We start from the raw sequence: 25,422 nt of genomic DNA on the forward strand, positions 1-25,422 counted from the left end.
CATATACAAAAATCAACTCAAGATGGATTAAAGACTTAAATGTAAAACCCAAAACTATAAAAAACTTTGGAAGACAACTTAGGCAATACCATTCTGGACATAGGAATGGGCAAAGATTTCATGATGAAGATGCCAAAAGTGATCAAAACAAAAGCAAAAATTGACAAATGGGACCTAAATATAAGATCATCTGCACAGCAAAAGAAACTGTCAAGAGAGTAAACAGGCAACCTACAGAATCGGAGAAAATATTTGTAAACCATGCATCTGACAAAAGTCTAATATCCAGTATTCATAAGGAACTTAAACAAATTTACAAGGAAAAAACAACCCCATTAAAAAGTGGGCAAAGGACATCAACAGACACTTTTCAAAAGAAGACACACATATGGCCAACAAGCATGTGAAAAAAAGCTCAATATCACTGATTATTAGAGAAATGCACATCAAAACCACAATGAGATAATATCTCACACCAGTCAGAATAGCTATCATTAAAACATCAAAAAATAACAGATGCTGGCAAGGCTGTGGGCAAACGGGAATGCTTATACACTGTTGGTAGGAGTGTAAATTAGTTCAACCATTGTGGAAAGCAGTGTGGTAATTCCTCAAAGAGCTAAACAGAACTACTGTTTAACCCAAATATCTCATTACTGGATATATACCCAAAGGAATATAAATCATTCCACCATAAAGACAGATGCAAGTGTATGTTCATTGCCACAGTATTCACAATAGCAAAGACATGGAGTCAACCTCAATGACCATCAAGGCAGACTGGATAAAGAAAATGTAGTACATACACACCATGGAATACTATAACAGCCATAAAAAGAATGAGACCATGTCCTCTGCAGGAACATGGATGGAAATGGAGGCCATCATCCTTAGCAAACTAACGCAGGAACAGAAAACCAAACACTGCATGTTCTCACTTATGAGTGTGAGCTAAATGATGAGAACTCATAGACACAAAGAGGGGAAGAACAGACACTGGGGCCTAATTGAGGGTGGAGGCTGGCAGGAGTAAGAGGATCAGAAAAAATAACTATTGGGTGCTAGCCTTAGTACCTTGGTTGATATGGTTTGGCTCTGTGTTGCCACCCAAATCTAATCTCAAATTGTAATCCCCACATGTCGAGGGAGGGACCTGTAATCCACATGTGTTGAGGGAGAGAGGTGAATGGATCATGGGGGCAGCTCCCCCCATGCTGTTCTCGTGATGGTGAGTTCTCAAGAGATCTGATGGTTTTATAAGCGTCTGGAAGTTCCTCCTTTGCTTTCTCTCTCTCCTGCCTCCTTGTGAAGAAGGCAATTGCTTCCTCTTCTCTCATGATTGTAAGTTTTCTGAGGCCTCCCCAGCCATGTGGAACTGTGAGTCAATTAAACCTCTTTCCTTTATAAATTACCCCAGTCTCAGGGAAGTTCTTTATCGCAATGTGAAAATGGACTAATACACTGGGTGACGAAATAATCTGTACAACAGACCCCCATGACATGAGTTTACCTATATAACAAACCTTGCACATGTACCACTGAATCTAAAATAAAAGTTAAAAAAAAAAAGCTTTACATTTTTGTTTATAGCTTGGCTTAGATAATGTTTATCCTGATCTATTCGGTTATCAGGGACAGTTTCAGCTTTCTGAAGGTGTCTACAAAGAAAGCTACTTGCGGAATGTTACTAGAAGAAGAGCTAAATATCTAATCACACTCAGTTCAGGTAAAAGGAAAGAAGGTAGAGAAAAGGAAAAGAGGTGGAGGAATGGTTAGGAATTAAGGTAGGCCAATTCCTACCTTAATTAAGGTAGGTAGGAATTACGGTTAGGAATTAAGGAGGAATGGTTAGGAAATAAGGAGCCAAGAGAAGAGCATACAGTGATGAAGAGGAGAAAGGCGCTTCCTTGAAGTTTAATTTCATGACCTGTTATGGTGGTCAGTATATCTGAGTTGTACAAAACACTTTCTGAGATGTGAAAAAAAAAAGTTGAAAAATAATCACCAAAACTAAAGAAACTAAAGTCATTCTGGTAATAATTTACATGTCAACTATCATTATCTTCTTAAAACAACAATAATTAACAGCAAGTTCAATTCCAAACTTATAGGCCCCTCAAATATAAGCTGCTAAATATTTTAGGTGATCTTTCTAGATACCCTGATTTCACAAGATTAATTCGATTTTTTTAAGTTAACTGAACTACTAATAGGTTACCATGACAAAACTTTTTTGAACCTAAATCTTCTTTTAAACAGTAGGCACTGAGCTACATATTTATGCAAAAAGACAACAGCATCACACACATAAGGTCCTGAATACTCTGTGGAATGGAAATAAGAGGATAGATCTATACTAGAGGTACAAAGCTTCTGACAAAATTCAGTATTTTGTGTGTGGGAGGAGGTAGTTTACATTATCTAGCTAGAAAGCAGCATGCCTAATCTTCATGCAAGTCCTTTCTTAACTCACCATATGATTCCTCTTTAAAAGGATAAATGCCCCTGATAATGTTTAAAAAACCTAGTAAAACAAACCCAAAGTATTAAAAAATTACTAACAAAAGCCCCCTGTACAGGAAGAAGTAGCAGTTTAGCTACAATTCAAAAAAGAAGAACAGGGTCAGGCGTGGTGGCTGACTCCTGTAATCCCAGCACTTTGAGAGGCTGAGGCAGGCAGATCACCTGAGATCAGGAGATCGAGACCAGCCTGGCCAACATGGTGAAACCCCTGTCTCTACTAAAAATACAAAGATTAGCTGGGCGTGGTGGTGGGCACATGTAATCCCAGCTACTCAGGAGGCTGAGGCAGGAAAATTGCTTGAACCCAAGAGGCAGAGGTTGCAGTGAGCTGAGATCATGCCATCGCACTCCAGCCTGGGTGACAAGAGTGAAACTCTGTCTCAAAAAATAAAGAAATAAGAAAAACGGAACTATCCTACTGAATGTGATCTATAAAAAAATTTGCCTCAATTTCTACAGAATAATTTCTATGTGCTTCTAAGAGCACACTATGAAAGGACAAGATTGTCCTTCCTTCACATTGATTTCTAAGCTAAAAGCATAATCAAAACCAGCTAGTAGTTGTTAATAATAATTGTAGATCTATCATTCAGAAATTAAAAGCTCCAAAACATTTAGATAAAGCCAGTCACAGGAATAACAGCTAAAACAAAAAGAATTTAATACCAGCCAGGAATATGCTAAGCAACACTTACCCTTTAACCTTCCTACCAACGATGAGGCCTAGAGGGGTCAAGTGTCTTGTTCAAGGTCACGCTGCTAATTAAGTAGCAGAGTCAGAATGCACAGCCATTTCTATTTTATACCAGAAAGGCTATGCTCTTAAGCACTATCGTGTCTCCATCATTTGAGATATAAATGGTATGAATTTATAAAAAGACTTGCTTTTTAAATTTTTTTTTCAAACTTCAAGTTCCAATTTATTAGAATTTCACAAATAAGTCTATGTTCACTAACATCTCATTCTTTGTAATCTTAGCCTTTCACAATATAATCTTTTTATAACCATCTGTGCAAGTATAAGTATATCCATGTATACTTGTTCTTTTGGACAAAATTTCTCACCATACCAGCTTCCCAGCATTCAGATTTTGTTTCTTATAAATAAAATGTTATGCTTAAAAAGTACAGATTTTAGACACTGAAATCTTCTAAATCTGTAAATTCAAAAGCAATTTTAAAAGTTTGACTTTAACTTTTTTCTTCAAAATTTCTCCTTGGAAAGAACAAATCAAAAAATAAGAAGGCAGTGCTTTGAATCATGTATATGTGATACATGTATATAAGGTGAATATATATATAAATAATGATCTAAATTTTTCTTCAAATTTCTTTCTTGATAGTTTCTGAATCTTGATTTGATTTTTTTCCCCAGTGGTTGATAATGAATTACACATAAAATGATTCTACTTGGTCTCTTTCCTTAATTTTCTAATACTTTGATTATTCTAATAATAAAGGTTTAAATATAGGTACTATAATTTATTTTCTCCTAAATGCTTTTTGGAAATACCTTGAAAGAAGCTATTGGCTTTTCTAAGTTAGTGTAGTTGGCCTTTATTCTTTTGGTGGGACCATCTCATTGGTTTCTAATGGATGATCAACCAACACTGTAAGATTAGATGATCTATTCTATTATTACTGAGCTTGCCCTATCTTTGCTTCTCTACACTATTGTATAAGAAAGTAGTAGTATTTTTTCAATGTTTCTGTTCTTCCATTATTGGGGGAATGAGAGAAAGATATCTCTGTAGCAAAAACTTCACATTCCTCCCTATTGTGAAAGGCTGCTCAGAGAGGCTACAATGAATTGTCAGGCCAGCTGAGGATCACTGTCTTGTAAGCACCCGGGAGCAGCACCACTAGCAAGCACATAAGCTAGCAGATGACACTCCCTCCAAATTTATCTACTGGCAGTGATTTGGGGGAACCCAAATAGTCATAGATCTACAGCATCCTGAGAACCAGGCAGAACAGGTAATGTGGCCCTTCCACAAACAATAAGCACCTTCTTCAGGAGTCAGAAAACAGCTCATCCTTGTTTTCTGTGACTGTAGGCCTCTTTCCAACCAGGAAGGCTGCTAAACCCAACAAATATCTTGTTACCCAACATGAGACTAAAATTAAATTAGTTTTTTTGATACAAAATAAAATGCAATAGCTCAGTTCAATCCATACACCAGTAGTCCTCAAAATTTGTGAACAGTAGAGCAAAAGAATCTACAGTCCATGGCCAAGGAAAGAAATCTTAATTAAGTATTACCTATAGTGACATCAGGGGAATCTTACATTGTTTGACTTCCCTGACCACATGCCTCAGTTCCCATACTAAACGGTATGGTAGAGTCTTAACTCTCCAACTCAGATACTTTATCACACAGTATCTGTCTGAAAAACTGATGTGTGGTAAATTTATCTGCATTTTAAATCGCTTTTATTTCAGAGCTCACTGAACAAATAAACTATGGGGAAAAAAAGTAACAAAAAATCTAAAATGGAATGGAATCTGAAAGGTAATATGAAAACTTTCTTATTTATCTACAAAATATACACTGACTATTGAAAAACACCCCCACTCAGATGTAAAGGTAGCAATGCAATCACCAGGAGTAACTAGAACTTGAGCACTGAAAAACTTTAGAGGAGCCTGAAAATTCAAGAAGTAAACAAAGGCTTGCTGTTAGTCCATCCATGCCTTTACAAGAATTAGAAAAAGTCCCCTAACTCCTAAGGTCCCAGCCCTGCCCCAAGGCACAGGGTTCAGTGAATAGAACAGACACTAGAAATTAGACTCCATCCATCCTCTCAGCTAGGCTCCTCAGCAGCGAATAGCCCATCCAACCATACTTGGAATTCCTCAGTTAAAGACTTAAGTCTAAAAACATTAATTTTAGTAGATATATGACATATATTCTTTCCTTCTTCCCTCCTTCTCACTCCCTCTCTTTCTCATTTCTATTCTTTTTTCTGTGAGCAGGGTAATGGAAAGGATACACATTTGTCTCTTTCTTGAACATAATCAAAATTGAAAACAATTCACACAGTATAAAGGAAGAAGCTGAAAGGAATACTCTCCATCAGCTATTTGATGAAACTCCCCTTCATATTTATATCTGAGACTGAAACTACGTTGAAAAAATATTTTAAACACATATTATAACATATATAATACTGTGTATTATAAATATAATAATCACATATTATAGATTATATATATTATATAAGGAGAAGATACAGAGAGCTAGTATTCTTTTTAAAAACACATTTCTGTTTACCTAGTGATTTTGGTAGCAGATTCTTCACAAATTCTGCATGATCCCCCACGTGCAGTATGCTGTAGACGCTGGTATTCATTAATTCCTCCTGATTATAACCTAAGTAGCTGGTTACATTCTCTGACACAAATACAATTCTCCCTTCACAGTTCACAACAAAGAAAAATCCATCCAAAGCCTGCAAAACCAAAAGAAAAAAATGGTTTGGAGGTTGAAAGATAAAAGAAAAATTAAACTATACATTTTTCTATTAAAAAAGAGATCAGAAATATATGTCAAGACCTGGTCTCTGTCCTCAAGGAAATTGTGATACTGCAGGAGAGAGAGACATAAACATAATAAAATATCAGTGATAAAATGCAGATCAGAGACATACACAAAATAGTCCATAAGCACACAGAAGGATGCCTAATTTGGGATCAGGGTGGGGGTCAAAGAAAGGTACAGACCCCTACCTAACATATAAAAGGCATAGTTGGGGAGGAAGAGGATTGAAGGAAGAACATTCCAGGAAGTGGAGAGAGCATAGCACAAAAAGAAAACGAACAGGCAGTTTGCAGCTGCTGGAGTATATGGTACAAGGCGAGTCAGCAGACGTGGACAGGAGCCAAATCACAGGGGCTTCCTATGCACTGAGATGGAGCCAGGGGTCTCCAAAAGGAGACATATGCGTCCTACGGGGCATATAATATCCACAAGGGAGCACGGGAAAAGTTAGAACCTCTATGTATATTGTAATCTAAAACATAATAAAGACATGAAGCTTAAGCATATTAACACTATGGTGCCTGACTCGGTGCAGACAGTCACATATCACACAAACCCTGGTATCCCGAGGAAGAGCCATAATGCAGAGGTTGACTGTGGCACCTTACTTATTTGTAATCTTTTCATTTATTGCAACATGTTGCAGCTTACTTGCTGCAGAATGTATATAAGCAATAAAATCAAGATCCTGAAAAAATAGAACATTTACAGAATTTTGTAACAAAATGTAAAATGACCATAAAAATCCTTTGGATCATACAGGGTCTGCTGGTTATCTACGGCGAAATTAAAAGACCTATCTAACAATGCTGACGGGTTACTCATTTTTCCTTTTAAAAAAGGCCACGGGGCCGGGCGCAGTGTCTCACGCCTGTAATCCCAGCATTTTGGGAGGCTGAGGCGGGTGGATCACGAGGTCAAGAGATGGAGACCATCCTGGCCAACATGGTGAAACCCCGTCTCTACTAAAAATACAAAAAATTAGCCAAGTGTGGTAGCGGACGCCTGTAGTCCCAGTTACTTGGGAGGCTGAGGCAGGAGAACGGTGTGAACCCGGGAGGCGGAGCTTGCAGTGAGCCGAGATCGCGCCACTGCACTCCAGCCTGGGCGACAGAGCAAGACTCCAAGACTCCGTCTCAAAAAAAAAAAAAAAAAAAGGCCAGGGTACCAAGTTTGCTGTCTAGCAGATACTCTCCAAAAAGTAAACACATTTTTTTTCCTTCAGGATTAAGATGAAATTTTAACAATGAATAAAAAGTAAACTGCTTTTTAAAAAGACACTAATGCTATAGAGATAGCATGTGAAAATGGATGTTTGGAAGTGTTACCACTGTTACAATTTTGTTCCTGAAAATGACGTGATACTGAAAATGTCGTGACACTGAAAATGACGTGATACTGAAAATGACCTGAATAGCTTGTATAATTTATCTTATCTCATCAGTTTAAAATCTTAGAGCATTTTCTGTTGAAAAATCTTCCAATTAGATTCTCAGTGGGCTTTGGCCCTTTTTTTCTTTTCCTTTTTTTTTTTTTTTTTTTTTTTGAGAGAGTGCAGTGGCACAATCTTGGCCCACTGCAACCTCTGCTTCCTGGATTCAAGTGATACTCCTGCTTCAGCCTCCCATGTAGCTGGGATTACAGGCATGTGCCACCATGCCCCGCTGATTTCTGTATTTTTAGTAGAGATGGGGATTTACCATGTTGGCCAGGTTGGTCTTAAACTCCTGACCTCAGGTGATCCACCTGCCTTGGCCTCCCAAAGTGCTGGGATTACAGGCATGGGCCTCCATGCCCAGCCCTATATATATATTTTTTTAATGTGAAAATGCAACATCTTCTGATGTTTGGAAGAATCATTTTTTTTTAAAATCAAGGAAACTGGAATGTCAATAAAAACCTCTGCATAGTTTGTGGGTAGGATTTAAAAATGACTATCGTAATTTAGTAAACACATCCAATGATATACTTTTCCATTTGCCTCTACCTTATTTTTGAGAGGTGCATTTTTCAGCTAAGATGATTATTTTTTAATTGAGAAAAACTAATATATATTTATGGTATATGTTTTCAAATACGTATACATTGTAGAATGGCCAAATCAAGCTAATGAACATAAGCACTACCTCATATACTTATCATTTTTTTTGTGGTGAAAACACTTAAAAACTCTCTCTTTGCAATTTTCAGGTATAAAATAATTGTTATTAACTACAGTCACCATAATGTACAATAGATCTCTTGAACTTATTCTTCCTATCTAATTGAAAGGTTTTTATCTTTTGACCAACATCCCTCCAATCCCCCCAACCCTTCACGCAGCCCCTGGTAACCACCATTCTATTCTCTCCTATGAGTTTGACTTTTTTAGATCCCACATATAAGTGAGATCATGTGGTATCTGTCTTTCTGCGTCTCGCTTTTAATTAACATAATGTCTTCTAGGTTCATACATGTTGTCGCAGATGACAGGATTTCCTTTTTAAAGGCTGAATAGTATTCCGCTCTGTGCATACACAGCATTTTCTTAATCCATTCATCCATTTTTGGACACTTAGGTTGATGCAAATTAAAACCATGATGAGATATCACTTCATATCTGTTAAGCGTAGGTGAGGATGTGAAGAAAAGAGAACATCTATTATGGGAAGTAGTAGGGAGGTTCCTCAAAAAATTAAAAATAGAACTACCATATGATCCAGTAATCCCAGTACTGGGTATATATCCAAAGGAAATGAAATCAGTATGTCAAAGAGATGTCTGCACTCCCATGTTCACTGCAGCATTATTCACAATAGCCAAGATATGAGGATCAAGCTAAGTGTCTGCCAACAGATGAATGGACAAGATTATTTAAACCAAATATTAAAATAAATGAAATTTAGTAATACATCTCCATTATCACTCCATCACAAAGAATATAACCAAGATTTAAAACAAGATTGAAGCACAACCCATTGTTCTCATTTAAAATATTGCTAATATTTTCTTTAGCAAGAACAAAAAGGAATAAAGCTATTTTTATTCTACCCGATTGCTGTGACTTACTTAGTCCATAATGCAAAGGAGATAGGGACGTGATTAATAATCTTTAAAATCTCAACACTAGATAAACTCTTTTTTAAAATATTTTGGGTTTAGATGAGCACAGGAAAGTACACTCATATCTAAATTGGGTTTATAAAACCCCTCAGATTAGCTATAAATCTCATAATAGGTGATCAATGTACATTTACTTACCTTGAAGTTTATATAAAAATAGAAATAATTTAAAAACAGATTTATTTTTCAAAAATAGACCTGAAACTTCTTTAAAAATGTTCTTTGCATCAGTGCAAATACAATTTAACTTGCTTTGTATTATAAATATATACTTATAAAGATTAAAATGTAAAAATGAGGTTGATAGTGGAAGACCTGCCAGAATTCCACCCTCAAGAGACTAGTAACATTTCAGGGAATAATTTTTGAGACTATTCCTATGAATATAGAAGCATCTCTATTTTCTAAAAGTGTATCTGGTTAATATAATCTGTTATTACTTGTTCTTGTTCTACAAGTTTCCCTCATATGTTGTTTATCTAATTAACTTCAAAGTGTGCTCCTGGAAAGGAATCTTCCTATTCCTCCAAGTCCTGACAGCTGGTTTTATGTTGTACTGCATACAGAGAAGACAACAAATGCCTATGCATTCAGTAATCAATCTGAGAACTTTTCCAAACGCTGCCCAGGATGTCATCCTTTGAAGAAGACCACCGTGTGTCACACGGAAGGGTTCACATTAGCCAAGGCTTCTCACAGGGCCCTGGCTTTAAATGAGACTACCAAAGTGACTGTGATGGGACAAAGTTCCGGGAATAAAAGACATCACCCAAAACTATAAAAACCCTAGAAGAATATCTAGGCAATACCATTCAGTACATAGGCACGGGCAGAGATTTCACGATGAAAATGCCAAAAGCAACTGCAACAAAAGCAAAAATTAACAAATAGGATCTAATTAAACTCAAGAGCTTCTGCACAGCAAAAGAAACTATCATCAGAGTGAACAACCTAAAGAATGGGATAAAATTTTTGCAATCTATCCATCTGACAAAGGTCTAATATCCAGTCTACAAGGAACTTAAACAAATTTACAAGAAAAAACCAAACAACCCCATTAAAAAGCAGGCAAATGGCATGAACAGACACTTCTCAAAAGAAAACATTCATGCAGCCAACAAACATATCAAAAGCTCAACATCACTGATCATTAGAGAGATGCAAATCAAAACCACAATGAGATACCATTTCATGCCAGTCAGAATGGTGATTATTAAAAAGTCAAAAAACAATAGATGCTGGCAAGGTTGCAGAGAAAAAGGAATGCTTTTACACTGTTGGTGGGAGTATAAATTAGTTTAACCATTGTGGAAGGCAGTGTGGTGATTCCTCAAAGATTTAGAGGCAGAAATACCATATGACCCAGCAATCCCATTACTGAGTATATATCCAAAGAGACATAAATCATTCTGTTATAAAGATACATGCACATGTATGTTCATCACAGCACTATTCACAATAGCAAAGGCCTGGAATCAACCTAAATGCCCATCAATGATAGACTGGATAAAGAAAATGTGGTACATATACACCATGGAATACTATGTAGCCATAAAAAGGGATGAGATCATGGTCCTTTGCAGGGACATGGATGGAGTTGGAAGCTGTTATTCTCAGCAAATTAATGCAGGAACATCAAACCAAATGCTGCATGTTCTCACTTATAAGTGGGAGCTGAACAATGAGAACACATGGACACATGGCAGAGGGAACAACACACACTGAGGCCTGTTGGGGGCAGGGGTGGCAGGAGGGGGAGTATGAGGAAGAATAGCTAATGGATGCTGGGCTTAATACCTAGGTGATGGGTTGATCTATGCAGCAAACTACCATGGCACACATTTAGCTATGTAACAAACCTGCACATCCTACACATGTACCCCGGAACTTAAAAGTTGAAGAAAAAAAAAAGTGTGGCACATCCTCATTCTCTCACTCTTTCTCTTTCCTGCCGCCTGGTGAAGAACATACTTGCTTCTCCTTTGCCTTCTGCTGTAATTGTAAATTTCCTGAGGCTTCCCTAGCCATGTGGAACTGTAAGTCAATTAAACCTCTTTCCAGCCAGGCATGGTAATTTATGCCTGTAATCCCAGCACTTTGGGAGGCCAACCGGGGTGGATCATGTGAGGCCAGGAGTTCGAGACCAGACTGGCCAACATGGCGAAACCCCATTTCTACTAAAAATACAAAAATTAGCCGGGCATGGTGGTACATGCCTGTAGTCCCAGGTACTTGGGAGGCTGAGGCACAAGAATTGCTTAAACCCAAGAGGTGGAGGTTACAGTAATCCGAGATTGTGTCACTGCATTCCAGCCTGGGTGACAGAGCAAGACTCTCTCAAAAACCAAAACCAACCAACCAAACAAAAACATCCCTCTTTCCTTTATAAATTACCCAGTCTCAGGTTTGTTTTTTTTGTTTGTTTTTTTGTTTTTGAGACAGGGTCTTGCTCTGTCACCCAGGCTGGAGTGCAGTGGCGTGATCTTGGCTCACTGGAACCTCTGCCTCCCGGGTTCAAGAGATTCTCCTGTGTCAGCCTCCTGAGTAGCTGGGATTACAGGCATGTGCCACCATGCCAGGCTGATTTTTGTATTTTTAGTTGAGACGGGGTTTCACCATGTTGGCCAGGCTGGTCTCAAACTCCTGACCTCAAGTGATCCGCCTGCCGTGGCCTCCCAAAGTGCTGGGATTACAGGTGTGAGCCACCATGCCTGGCCCAAAATCAGGTATTCTTTATAGCAGTGTGAAAATTGACTAATATACTCTCCCTGTTTGTCAGGGATACCAGCTGTAGGTTTAGTCTCTTTACATAATCACATATTTCTCAGAGGTTTTGTTCATTCTTTTTTATTCTTTTTTCTTTATTTCTGAGTTGACCAGTTAACTGGTCTTTGAGCTCTGAGATTCCTTCCTCAGCTTGGTCGATTCTGTCATTAATATTTCCAATTATGAAATTTTTCTTGTAGTGAGTTTTTCAGTTTTATCAGATCAGTTTGGTTCTTTCTTAAAATACCTGTTTTATCTTTAATCTCTAATATCATTTTACTGGATTCCTAAGATTCCTTGGATTGGGTTTCAACTTTCTCCTGAATCTCAATGATCTTTGTTGCCATCCAGATTCTGAATTCTTAGTCTGTCATTTGAGTCATTTCAGCCTGGTTACAAACCATGGCTGAAATGGTTAGCGCAGTTGTTTGGAGGTTAAGAAAACACTCTGGCTTTTTGCGTTTCCAGAGTTCTTACACTGGTTCTTTCGCATCTGATGCTCCTTTAATGTTCAAAGGTGCTGTCCTTTCAATGGAGCTTTTTGCTTTTATATTCTTTGATGCCCTTGGTTTTGCCTGTGGTATAAGTTGGGTTCAGCTGAAAAATATGAAATACTTCACAAATTTATGTGTCATCTTTGTGCAGAGGCCATGATAATCTTCTCTGTATTGTTCCTATTTTAGTGTATGTGCTGCCAAAGTGAGCACCACATCCAAGTTTTGATTTCTTTCCAGAATGCTTCTGAAAAGGGAGCACAAGCAACTCTCCTCCCCAAGTCATGTCTATGATTATGGCAACAAATCTGGGACGGATAGTACAAAAGGAACTATCCCAGGTCACATGAGTAAACTGGATGTTATCATAGCACTGGTCATTTTTCATTGCTGTTCCAAAACTTGAGGTGACCCCACTGCCACAGAAGTCTGTTGAGAAACCCCAAAATACCTCCAACCTCCAAAGTGAGGCCACTCTAGGAAAATTGGAAATCTTTAAAAGGCAGCAGGATGTATTGAAAGAGAAGCTTGGAAGACAGATCTGGGCTAAGGATAGACCTTTGTGATTCACAGGTACATATAGTAATCATTTGGGTCTCTTGTTTATTTTTTACTTACTTATTAATTTATTTATTTTGAGACAGAGTCTCACTCTGTTGCGCAGGCTGGAGTGCAATGGTGCAATCTCAGCTCACTGCAACCTCTGCCTCACAGGTTCACGTGATTCTCCTGCCTCAGCCTCCTGAGTAGCTGGGATTACAGGCACTCACCACCATGCCTGGCTAATTTTTATATTTTTAGTAGAGACGGGATTTTGCCATCTTGGCCAGGCTGCTCTTGAACTCCTGACCTCAAGTGATCCACCCGCCTTGGCTTCCCAAAGTGCTGGGATTATAGGCGTGATGCACCGCGCCCGGACTGTTTATTTGTTTTTAACTACGATCATCTTTTCCCCTAGTGAAGAATACTCAGATTTCCTCTGGGAAATTTTCTTCCCCACTACACAAAGCCTTATGGGATTCTTAATCAGGCCATTGGGAGACTTCCTCCTCAAATGTGAATCTTGAGAATAATTACAAAAAGCTAAACATAGCAGGAGTACACTCATTCTAGCAGCAGGGCACTGCCCAGATGGTTCTTTCTAAGAGACCATTAACAAAGCTTTTGGTTTCTAGCCTCCTTAAGATATTTTGATTTCATCCCATTTCCAAGCATGGTTCTATGATATCCAAATAGCATTCCAATAAATTCATATTTGCTTAGTCAGAGTTGATTTCTATTGCTTCAAATCAGAGAAATGCAACTGATTTCATATATGTAATTCACATATATGTGTATATGTTATATAGACAAAGACACAGATAAACCTTCCCAGTAAATGTGCACAGAATAAAAAAAGGGAAAGAGCCAAGGCTAGACTCCCAGGGGATACTAACATTTAAGAGGCAATTAAGGAAAGAAATCTGAGAAAAAGGCTGAGGAGTAACCAGAGGGGTAGAGAAAGAACACTGTGAAAGGGGCCATGGAATGTGTAAGGTAGTGGGAATGAGTGGTCAGTAAGTGTCAAAAGCCACAAAGAAATGTAGGGAATGGTACAAAGCAAGTTAAGGAAGCTAGAATGCATGTGCAAGATATAGTGAGACCTCTCTGAAGCAGTTTTCTTATGGACCAATGGAAACAGGAGGGTTAGAGTCAGATAATGCAGACCTCTGACCAGCAGGCAGAGGAATTTTAGACAGCAAAGGGAGGAAATAAGCTTAAAAAAATGCCCATACTGGACTTAATGAGTACTAACTATGTATAAAGTACTCTGCTAAGAAATTGTGTCACTTAATTTTTAAAATAATTCCATGATGTAGATATCCAGTGTCTAACACACTGTAGGTATTCAACAAATCTTTGTTGAATAAATACATTATAATATTACCCTCTCATTAGATATGCGAAAATTTCTTCTAGTACCTTCATTCTTTACCCGTGCTACCTTTATTTTATATTTTTAAAAAGAGAAATAGGCCGGGCGCGGTGGCTCACGCCTGTAATCCCAGCACTTTGGGAGGCCGAGGTGGGCGGATCACGAGGTCAGGAGATCGAGACCATCCTGGCTAACATGGTGAAACACCGTCTCTACTAAAAATACAAAAAAATTAGCCAGGCGTGGTAGCGGGCACCTGTAGTCCCAGCTACTCAGGAGGCTGAGGCAGAAGAATGTCATGAACCCGGGAGGCGGAGCTTGCAGTGAACCGAGACCACACCACTGCACTCCAGCATGGGCCACAAAGCGAGACTCCGTCTCAAAAAAAAAAAAGGGGGTACCCAAGGGCCATAAATAAATATATATAATTAGACCTAGAGATAGAAATATATATATATATATACACACACACACACACACACACATACATACATATGTCTTTAAACATTCAAGTAGGAGAGAAAGCATTTAAAGTAATGAGGATGCTTGGAAACAAGACATCTATATTGAGAATGCAGGGAGTAAAGATTAGATAGAAAATGCAGGGGTGAAAATTACACAGTAATTACAAAGCCATTCAAATTTAAAAGTTCTTCACATTACAAAGTTTGACAGTTAAAATAGTAATTCTCTTAGAATGTTTATATAAACAATTTAAACATTTTTATTCAGAAAACTGCAGAAAATCACGTACTGCAATAAACTGTGGGATCCTTCATTCAAAAGTAAAATTCTAGGGTATACATATAGATAACACTAGCTAGCTAAGTAAATCTAATATTAATATTTTATTTTCCCAACTAGGCCTAACCACCACAGAAATAAAAGGCAAAGCCATATAATAAGCTTCAAGTTTTCCATCTCACTGCTTAGAATGCCTTCATGAAAATTTCTCATGTTCATTATTCACTTTTGATTCTGAAACAGTAACAACTGTCAAATAGTTCTCATAATAAAATAATTGTAAAAAGTTCTTTACTTTGTTTTATAATTTATTAACTGGATATAAGGCATTTAAAAAAGAAAAAACCAAACTGGCTACAACAAAGATTTTAATCACTTTCTGAGTCAATGAAGACACCTACCTCCAAAAGAAGAGGTCCCAAGGATTCCTTTTCTATCACTCCTTGACTACTTGATGAGATGTCTGATTTCTGTACATCGTCATCAGTTGTTGATTTCTCTATAATAAAGAAACTTAAAAAAATCACATATCTGAAAAGAGCTTATTTCCATAAAGTCAAGTTTACGAAGACATAGATCCACCAAATTCCAAATTCAAATAACATTTAGTCAGTATCTAGGCACTTTCACACTAATCTTAATTATACTCATTTTATGGATTATAAAATGGAACATCACAAAGGTTAAGTAATGTGCCTGAAAACATACAACTAATACATGGTAGCATGAACATTTGAATACTACATCCAGTGTTTCAACAATGAGAAAAATGCTATAAATATATTGCCTTTTTAAAAAGTCCATACCAAAAGTTTTGAGAAATGGGTAAGTTGTAAAAGAAAAATTATTTCAAGTTTTCTCTTTCTTTTTCTGATTTGATCAAGTGCCATTGAAGAGAGAATGAAAATATGATTTTTCCTTTTGAGAGCCTGCATGAACTCACTAACATTTCACATTCGGGCCATGATGCTCTGATTGATAAAACTGAAACTGCTAAGTAATTGGGAGTTCTTTTGTGAGGTGATGTTGCATATCCCATCATCTTAAAGCAGAATCATATTTAAATAATAAAAGTTTCTGATCTGTCAGACTAGTTAACCAAAAGCCAAATATGGTATTATTGAGCACAGAAATTCATATTTTCACTTTAAAACAGGAAGTATTTCAGGGTTGGGTGCAGTGCCCCAAGCCTGTAATCTCAGTGTTTTGGGAGGCAGAGGTGGGAGGACTGCTTGAGGCCAGGAGTTTGAGAACAGCCTGGGCAACATAGCGAGTCCTTTATCTTTACAAAAAATTTTAAAAATTAGCTAGGTGTGGTGGTGCATGCTTGTAATCCTAGCTACTCAGGAGGGTGAGGTAGGAGGATCGCTTAAGCCCAAGAATTTGAGGCAGCGGTGGGCTATAATTGTGCCACTGCACTCCAGCCTGGGTGTCAGGATGAGACCATGTCTCAAAAACAAGAAGAAGGATTTCAAGTATCCCAAAAAATACAGAAAATTATACAGCACATATTAATATAGCCACCATTCGGTTTTCACAGATGTTAACATCATTTGCCTCAGATCTTTCCTTTTTAAATAAATACATGTTGCAAATACAGAGAAAGCCCTGCCCTCCCTCCTCTGTCCCTTTTTTCAGAAGTAACCATTATTCTGAGGTTGCCATAATCATTTTAAGCATTTTTTATACTTTTACTACATATGTATGATTTCATAAACAATATATTATTGTTATATATATAAACATATATATAAACAATGTTATTGTTTCATGTTTTAAGGTTTACATAAATGTATAGTTATATATACCATTAGTCCTCCACATCCATGGATTCTACTGACCACAGATCAAAAATATTTGAAAATGAATTGTGTCTGTGCTGAATACATATAGATTTTTTCATCATTATTCCCTAAACAATACAGTACAACAACTATTTACATAGCCTTTACATTGTAGTAAGTATTTTAATAGGTAACGTAGAGATTATTTAAAAGTACATGGGCCAGGCAAGGTGGCTCACGTCTGTAATCCCAGCACTTTGGGAAGATGATCAGATGGGCAGATCATCTGAGGTCAGGAGTTGGAGACCAGCCTGGCCAACATGGTGAAATCCTATCTCTAATAAAAATACAAAAATTAGCCGGGCGTGGTGGCACATGTCTGTAATCTCAGCTACTCAGGAGGCTGAGGTACAATAATTGCTTGGACCTGGGAGGCAGAGGTTGCAGTGAGCCGAGATCCCGCAACTGCACTCCAGCCTGGGTGACAGAGTGAGACCCTCTCTTAAAAAAGTACATGAGAGGATCAATTATAAGCAAATACTATGACATTTTATCTTATTTTTAAATTTTGCTTGTTTTATTTTATTTTAAGAGACAGGGATCTTGCTATGTTGCCCAGGCTAGCCCTAAACTCCTAAATTCAAGCAATCTTCTAGCCTCAGCCTTCCAGGTAGCTGGGATTACAGACATGCACCACTGCCCCTGGCTACTACACCATTTTATATCAGGGACTTGAGCATACTCAGATTTTAGTATCAGTGGGAGGTCATGGAACCAATCCCCCACACATACCAAGGGACAATTGTACAAACTTTTTCAACTTACTTTTTCCACTCAACATTATGTTTGAGATTTAACCACATTGATACATGTAGGTTTGATTCATTCATTTTAACTGCTGTTAAGAGTATTATATTATATAAATAATCTGCAGTGGATTTCTATTCCCCTACTGGTAGGTCTTTTGATAACTACAGTGCTATAATAAACTATTTTTGGTATTTCCTCTTTTGTACACATGTCACAGTTTCTTCAGGATAAATACTAGAAGTGAAATTTCAGGATCATAAGGTCTGCGTAACTTATATCACTAGGTATTGACAAACTGCTCTCCAAAGAGGCTGTAACATTGGTTTTGCTCTTCTGCATCCTCACTGAAAAACAATATCATAGTTTTTAATTTTTGCAAACCTATGGTGTAAAATGTTATCTCACATACTATTTATAATAATGGCTTTCTTGAGCTATAATTTACACAACATGCAATTAACTCATTTAAGGCACACAATTCAATGATTTTTAGTATATTCACAGAATTGTGCAACCACTGCCACAACCATTTTTAGAATATTCTCATCACCTCCCAAAAAACTCCATTCCCATTACCAGTCACTCCCCATTTTTCCAATACCCCTAAGACTGAGGCATCTACCAATTTATTTTTTGTCTCAATGAATTTGCCTTTTTTGGACATTTCCTATAAATGGAATCATACAATATGTGGTCATATGTGACTGGGCTTCTTCTTTGGCTTAGCATGTTTTCAGGGTTCAACCATGTTGAATTATTTATCAGTACTTTATTCCTTTTTATTGCCTAATAATAGTCCTTCATAGTGGTATATGTCCTTTTATATATCTATTCATCAGCTGATGGATGTATGGGTAGTTTCTACTTTTCAGCTATTTGTGATAATGTTTTTGTGAACATTCATGTACAAATTTTTCGTATGGACAGGTTTTCATTTCTCTTGGGGATACACCTAGAACTGGAATTATTGGGTCATATGATAGCTAGCTCTATGTTCAATCCCAAACTCTCCTCCAGTTGAGAAACTGTTGGACTGTTTTCCAACGTGGCTCCATCATTTTCCATTCCCATCAGAAGTATGTGAGGCTTTCAATTTCTCACCCACACTTGTTATTACCTTTTTCTGTTTTTTTTCCTAAGACACTCCTTGCTCTGTTGCTGAGGATGGAGTGCAGTGGCACAATCACAGCTCATTGCAACCTCAAACTCCTAGGCTCAAGCAATCCTCCCACCTTGGTCTCCCGAATAGTTGGGACTACAGGGATGCACCACTGTGCCTGGGTAATTTTTTATTTTTTTGTAGACAGAGGGTCTTGCCATGTTGTCCAGGATGGTCTCAAACTCCTGGGCTCAAGCGATCTTCTCACCTTGGCCTCCCAAAGTGCTGGGATTACAGGCGTGAGCCACAGCACCCAGCCTTATCTTTTTGATTATAGCCATCTTAGTGAGTGTGAAATGGTATGTGACTTTGATTCTAGTTTGCATTTCCCTAATGGCTAATGATATTGGGCATCTTTTTCATGTGCTTGTTGGCCATTTGTACATTTTCTTTGGAGAAATGTCTATTCAGGGTCTTTATTTTTAAATTATGTTATCTTTTTATTATTATGGTGCAGGAGTTTCTCATTTTAAGATACATTTCCTTCATTATTTCATGTGTTTTATTACATGAGGGTAAGAAAGGATTTTGTTTGTAAGCAAGTTCTAAAAAACATAAACTATCAAGTTCAAGTAGATTAAATAATTTTGTGTGAAGTGCAAAATATCTAACATTTTAGGGAAAACCTAAGGTAGGAATGGCTATGTGACTAGTTTCGGGCCTAACGGAACGTGAACAGAAGTGACATGCAATTTCTGGGTCTTATCTGTAATGGAAAAGAAGCATGCCTTCTTGTTTTTTTCTTTCTCCTTCTTGTTAGCTGGGACATGGACAAGGGGGCCATGTCTAACAACATGGATAATGGCAATACCCTAGGAATGGCAGAGCAAAAAAGATGGAAGGAGTCAATCCCTCACACCTTCCTAGACCATCTTTTTAAAACCATTGTATTTTGGGTGTGTTGTTATACTAACCTAGCCTATATCCTAATATGCTTTATACTTCTTAGTAACATGCTAATTTGCTATAACCTGATTTTGTCCATGTTAGACATAACCTACTGACATGCTACCATGAAAGGTAAATAATTTATTTACATCAACCTGCTATACAAATTACCCCTCCTCTCTTACTTTCAGTATAGTTTTAACAATTTTTTGAGTAACCAATATTTAATATATATGTCACTAGGGTCATATAAATATACTTTATAAGGGAGCTGATGTGTGTGTTATAACTTACATTTCTTTTTTTATATTTAGTGTTTCAGATCTTACGTATAGTTTAATTCAACCCTAAACTCCCCTCCAGAGCTGAAAAATTCATCTCGATTCAGTCAGTTAGCAGATACTCTTATGCGTTCCTTTTTTTTTTTTTCCTATGGAAATGTTCCCTAGAGTCCTCTATCCACCTGCTCCAACTAGGACTGGCTATTTTCTAGGTTGCTGCACAACTGTAATCCTGGGTCTCCTTTTACCTTTCTTTGTGTTAAGATTCCATGGTTTCCCTGGATTAAGATCCTACGCCCTTCTTTCTAGCTTTACTATCTTGGATTGGATAGAGATTTCTGAAACAGGTATAACTGGAGGTAATACCTTTGAGACTTTGAATGTCTGAGCATGTCTATTTGGCACTCATAACTTCAACTGGATGAACACAGAATTCTGGGTCTAGAATTCTAGTTTTCAATGTTGTTATTTAGAAATCTGAACCTATTCTGAAAGCAATCTAGTATGTGTGAGACCTGTTTTTTCTTCTCTCTTGTTTATCTCCCTGGTGTTCTGAAATGTCACTAAATTGTGCATTGGTATAAGTTACTTTATCTTTCTTTTACAACAACTGTGCTGGGCACTACATGAGGGCTTTCAATCCGGAAACTAATATACTTCTAGTTCTGAGAACATTATTTTTGCATTATTTCTCTTATCATTTATTCCCTTCCATTTGTTCTATTCTCTTTTTCTGGGATTAATCATATGTTAGACTTCCTGAACTAATCCTATAAGTTTGTTATTTTTTCTCTCATTTTCCATTGCTTATTATCTAAGAGATTTCTTCAAATCACATCCCTTCATCCAGTCATTCAACAAATATGCATTGAAAGCCTACTATGTAGCCAAGTGCTGTTTTAGGTACTGAGGATATAGTCGTGAACAAACAAAATCGCTTGCCCTCGTGGAACTCTAGTGGGGGCAGGCAAATAATATATAAAATATGTCATATGTCAGATGTAAAAAGTACTGTGGGGAAAATAAGGAAGGTATAAAAAGATGCATAGATTTTTTTTTCTGTTTTTAAAAATATTTCAAATAGGTTAGTTAGGAACAACTTTACTCAGAAGACATATTTGAGCAAAGACATGAAAGAGGTGAATAAAGCATGTGGATATCTAGAGACAGAGCATTCCAGACAGAAGGAACAGCAACTGTAAATAGCAGGGGCAGAGTGTGCCTGCAACTGGTCAGGGCAGAGAGTGTGAGGAGACAAAGGTAAAGAGGTAAAATTTTTTCCAGCTACCCTGTTTCTAAGTTCCAAAAGCTATTTCTTCTTTTGAATATTTCATTTTATAGGACTTATTCTCATTTTTTGATGAAATACCTTCCCTCATGTCTCCCAGGGACTGGTATCTTTTTAAGTTTTCTTCAGTTCCCTGCACTGTTTCTGCTTCCTCTGAGTTCCCTTTTTTCTGTTTGTTTGCTTGGTTTGCTCTCTTTTATATTACAGGCTTTCCCCCAATACCTGGCTTTTTGTTCACATTAAATAGTTGACCGGCAGTTAGGTGAGGAGTGGGGGCAAGATAAGGAATGAATTTTTTCATTTGAGGATCACCCCCACATGACTTCATCTTCCGACTGCTCAGTTTACCCAGAGGTATACTGCCACCCCCAATTTAGGGAGTAGGAGCCAGGCTGTTAGTGTTTCGAGACCAAGCAAGGAAGGGGCAGAGAGCCTCTTGCTAGTGCTCGTCTCTGCAGTTTTACAGTATGGTTTCTCCTGTTTGCTAAATCAGTTGTCACTAGACTATCCGTTTTCCAGCTTCTAAAATCTTAAAATTATAAAACTTTAATGCTAATAATCTGAAGTTCTTTGGGGTTAGTCCTTCTGTTTGTTATTTGTGCTGTTACTCTAGATTATTTCCTCATATGTTAAATAACTTTGCAGTGTAAAATCACCCTCAGAAGCACTTTTTCTGTGGCACTCCCATGGGGCCAGCTTGTGGGATTGTTTCTTCAAAGTGCTTTGCGTTTATTTCTGGTAGGCAACCAAGGAGTTTGATGGTATGGGGTTCCCAGTAAATATAGGTAGTAAAAATATGAAGCTTAAAAATACACCAGCCTGGCCAATATGGTGCAACCCCATCTCTACTAAAAATACAAAAATTAGCTGGGCATAGTGGCGCGCACTTGTAATCCCAGCTACTTGGGAGGCTGAGGCAGGAGAATTGCTTGAACCCAGGAGGTAGAGGTTGCAGCGAGCAGAGATCGCACCACTGCACTCCAGCCTGTGACAGAGTGAGGCTCCATCTCAAAAAAAAAAAAAAATCAGGGTTTTTTCAGAGAAGAGCCCAGGTAGAGACAAACTTCCTCATATAAGTGGAGAGATTTTTCCCTTCATGGAGTTACTGTCCTAAAGAACTCTATGCCAGGGCCTCAGGTCCAACTCCACAACTTGTGTCTTCTGACTCAATCCCCTATGATACTGAGTCCCATAATCTCCTAAAGCAACCAGTTTTTGAGTTAACTTAATAAGACACTTTGTTATAACAAGAAGATTCTCAGGTTCACTTTCTAAAATAAACAGCATCTTAACAAAGACATTTCTTTATAAAATTATAATGTTCAATATAATTTTTTAATAATAAAAAAGTAGGCCAGGTGCAGTGGCTCACGCCTGTAATCCCAGCACTTTGGGAGGCTGAGGTGGGCGGATCACGAGGGTCAGGAGATCGAGACCATCCTGGCTAACATGGTGAAACCCCGTCTCTACTAAAAAAATACAAAAAAATCAGCCAGGTATAGTGGCAGGCGCCTGTAGTCCCAGCTACTTGGGAGGCTGAGGCAGGAGAATGGTGTGAACCCAGGAGGTGGAGCTTGCAGTGAGCCGAGATCGCACCACCGCACTCCAGCCTGGGCGACAGAGCAGGACTTCATCTCGAAAAATAATAATAATAATAATAATAATAATAATAATAAAGTAAAATCACATATTATAAATGTCTTAATAACAAAGCACACAGCCATGGGTTTTCTTTTTCTTTTTTACCTTGTTCCATTCTCTTCATTAGCTGTATCTGATCGACTGTTTTCTTCAAAATCTTGCATTTGTCTGGTTTTACACTCAAGCTGTCAATGTCACTAATGTTGGCAGACAGTAACTCAGCTAGTTCTTCTAAATATTTATTTTCTTGCTCCCTGCGCCTCTTTTCAGTGCTGTTACACAAAGAAAATCCAGTTAGTGTATATTTGTATCACCATATTTCCTTCTCTGATCAAGTATCTATGCTTACACATTTAGTGAGATCTTTATTTTTATCGAAAATATAAAACCAGATTTAGAAAGTGATATAAATTCACATCTAAAAAGTGGACATTACAAAATACCAAAATTTAGAAAACAATTCTGGCTAAAATATATAAAGTAAATTGACTGCTATAACAGATGTATTTCCCCAATCATATATACATCTTGAATATTTTCAAATAACAATTACTAGATAGTAAAAGCAAACAAGTAATAAACACAGCAGTTACATTTGGAACTACTTTATATTATGAATAACTCCTTGAAATAGAAAAATCTGAATTTTCAAATAACTGTTACAAATTAAGCAGAGAATACGATCATAGAATTCACAAGTTATAATTAGAAATCCGATAACTCTGATAAACTCTTAATTCTTATGATTAAACCATTAGTTGATCCTCATCAAAAAAGTATCCATTCAAAGGCAAAATAAGGATAATAATAATTAGAGACGAAGGTACAGTGAACAATGTATTCTGTATACAGCTGTGTCCTAAAAAGACAGAAAAAAAATGATTTGTAAGTTTCTATAAATGCAATAAACAAAATCAAACAATTTATCTTAAAGCAAAATAATGAGAACAAGGAATAACAGTGCATACAGGTAGCACCTTTTTAAAAAAATATACCAAATGTACTGAATGACTATGATTCGTTTTTGCCTTCCAGTCTTTAGCCCTGGTTTACTTAGCCAAGTCATCAGACAACTTGTTTTGTAATACATATAAAGACAGTTAAGTATGACTTTGAAATTTTGTTTTCATCAAACTAATATAATAGGAAGAAGTGGTCACAAGTAGCTCTTTGTTTTATAAGCAGCAATCAAAATCATTTGGCTACATATAAAAGTAACAGAAAAAAGAGGACAGAAGAGGGGAAGATCAGTTGCTATAGAGTTCATAATTGGCAACAATTAAGATACCATTTACTTTTCTTTTCTTTTTCTTTTTTTTTTGAGATGGAATCTCGCTGTGAGGCCAGGCTGCAGTGCAGTGGCGCAATCTCGGCTCACTGCAACCACTGCCTCCCGGGTTCAAGTGATTCTTCTGCCTCAGCCTCCCAAGTAGCTGGGACTACAGGCGCACACCACCATGCCTGGCTAATTTTTGTATTTTAGTAGAGATGGGGTTTCACCACGTTGGCCAGGATGGTCTCGATCTCTCGACCTCATGATCCGCCCGTCTCAGCCTCCCAAAGTGTTGGGATTATAGGCGTGAGCTACCAAGCCCAGCCCCATTTACTTTTCTTAATAATATTAAAGACTATAAAAACAATAGCACAAAACAATATAGTAAGTTGAAAAGAATCAACTAATCAAATGTATTTACCTACACAAAACAAAATATTACAAATACCAAAACAAAACCAAATTTTAAAACTGTGACCATCACGTTTGTCTTTTAAGTCTTTCATTATTGATGAATTTTCCCAATTGTAGTTATTAAAATTGTATTTTATAACTCCCACAACAAGAAAATGCAGCAAGATATTTTGACAAATTACATACCAAGGCATGAATAAAATGAGTAACATACATTTTGATACATACAAGGTTTTAGGGAACCTCAGCTCTGCAACCTGACAGTGTTTGAAGACATCTACTTTTACCTTAGAGAAACTAATTGATATAAGATATATGTAGTAGATTCAGTCTAAAGTTCTGATCTATTTAAATCCATGGATCTAAATTGCAACATGAGTAAACTGGACTCTCTTCGTGGAACTCTCAAATATGTTTTTGATGGTAAGTTTTGTGTAAAACCAAAGAACTTGAAGACAGTATAGAGGAAAAGAAAAAAGTGATAGAACAGGCAGGACACACAGACAGAGAAGGGATAGAGAAAGCAAGAAGCTAAAAGTAATGAACTGGCAAGGTGTCTATAAAATGACTAGAGATTGAGACTAGGAAAAATCACCATGAAATGAAGTAACCAATAAGCAAGGAGATAAAATGAGGGCAGATATGTTCAAAGTCAAAACTGGAGATGGCAAAAAAATTCTACCTTAATGGAAAAGAAGTCTTCCTTTATTACTCCGGGTCAACTATATTTCTCTCTTTACGAATCCCTTTTATTACCATTCATATTGCAGACCTTCTAGCTAATGCCATTCTGAGTTA

The 25,422-nt window shown here is 37.3% G+C and overlaps 1 protein-coding gene and 1 non-coding gene across 11 annotated transcripts in view; both read right to left on the reverse strand.

The window, feature by feature from the left end:
* Positions 1 to 25,422, reverse strand: part of NCOA1 (nuclear receptor coactivator 1) — a 278,981-nt gene that overhangs the window by 81,727 nt on the left and 171,832 nt on the right. For 9 of the 10 annotated variants that reach the window (XM_063789222.1, XM_016948148.4, XM_063789219.1 and 6 more), the window contains 3 exons: positions 23,043 to 23,209; positions 15,488 to 15,585; positions 5,799 to 5,976 (listed from right to left, as the gene is read on the reverse strand). In XM_063789222.1, coding sequence (XP_063645292.1) covers positions 5,799 to 5,976; positions 15,488 to 15,585; positions 23,043 to 23,209 — 443 coding nt within the window. Of the gene's footprint in view, positions 1 to 5,798; positions 5,977 to 15,487; positions 15,586 to 23,042; positions 23,210 to 24,225; positions 24,566 to 25,422 lie in introns of all 10 variants that reach the window. The other variant, XM_054677729.2, reaches the window with a different exon arrangement.
* Positions 12,534 to 12,640, reverse strand: LOC112208317 (U6 spliceosomal RNA). The gene has a single exon (XR_002942719.1). It is a non-coding gene; the product is annotated as a U6 spliceosomal RNA (small nuclear RNA).

The sequence above is a fragment of the Pan troglodytes genome, chromosome 12, assembly GCF_028858775.2.
Source record: "Pan troglodytes isolate AG18354 chromosome 12, NHGRI_mPanTro3-v2.0_pri, whole genome shotgun sequence".
Lineage (NCBI taxonomy): Eukaryota > Metazoa > Chordata > Mammalia > Primates > Hominidae > Pan > Pan troglodytes.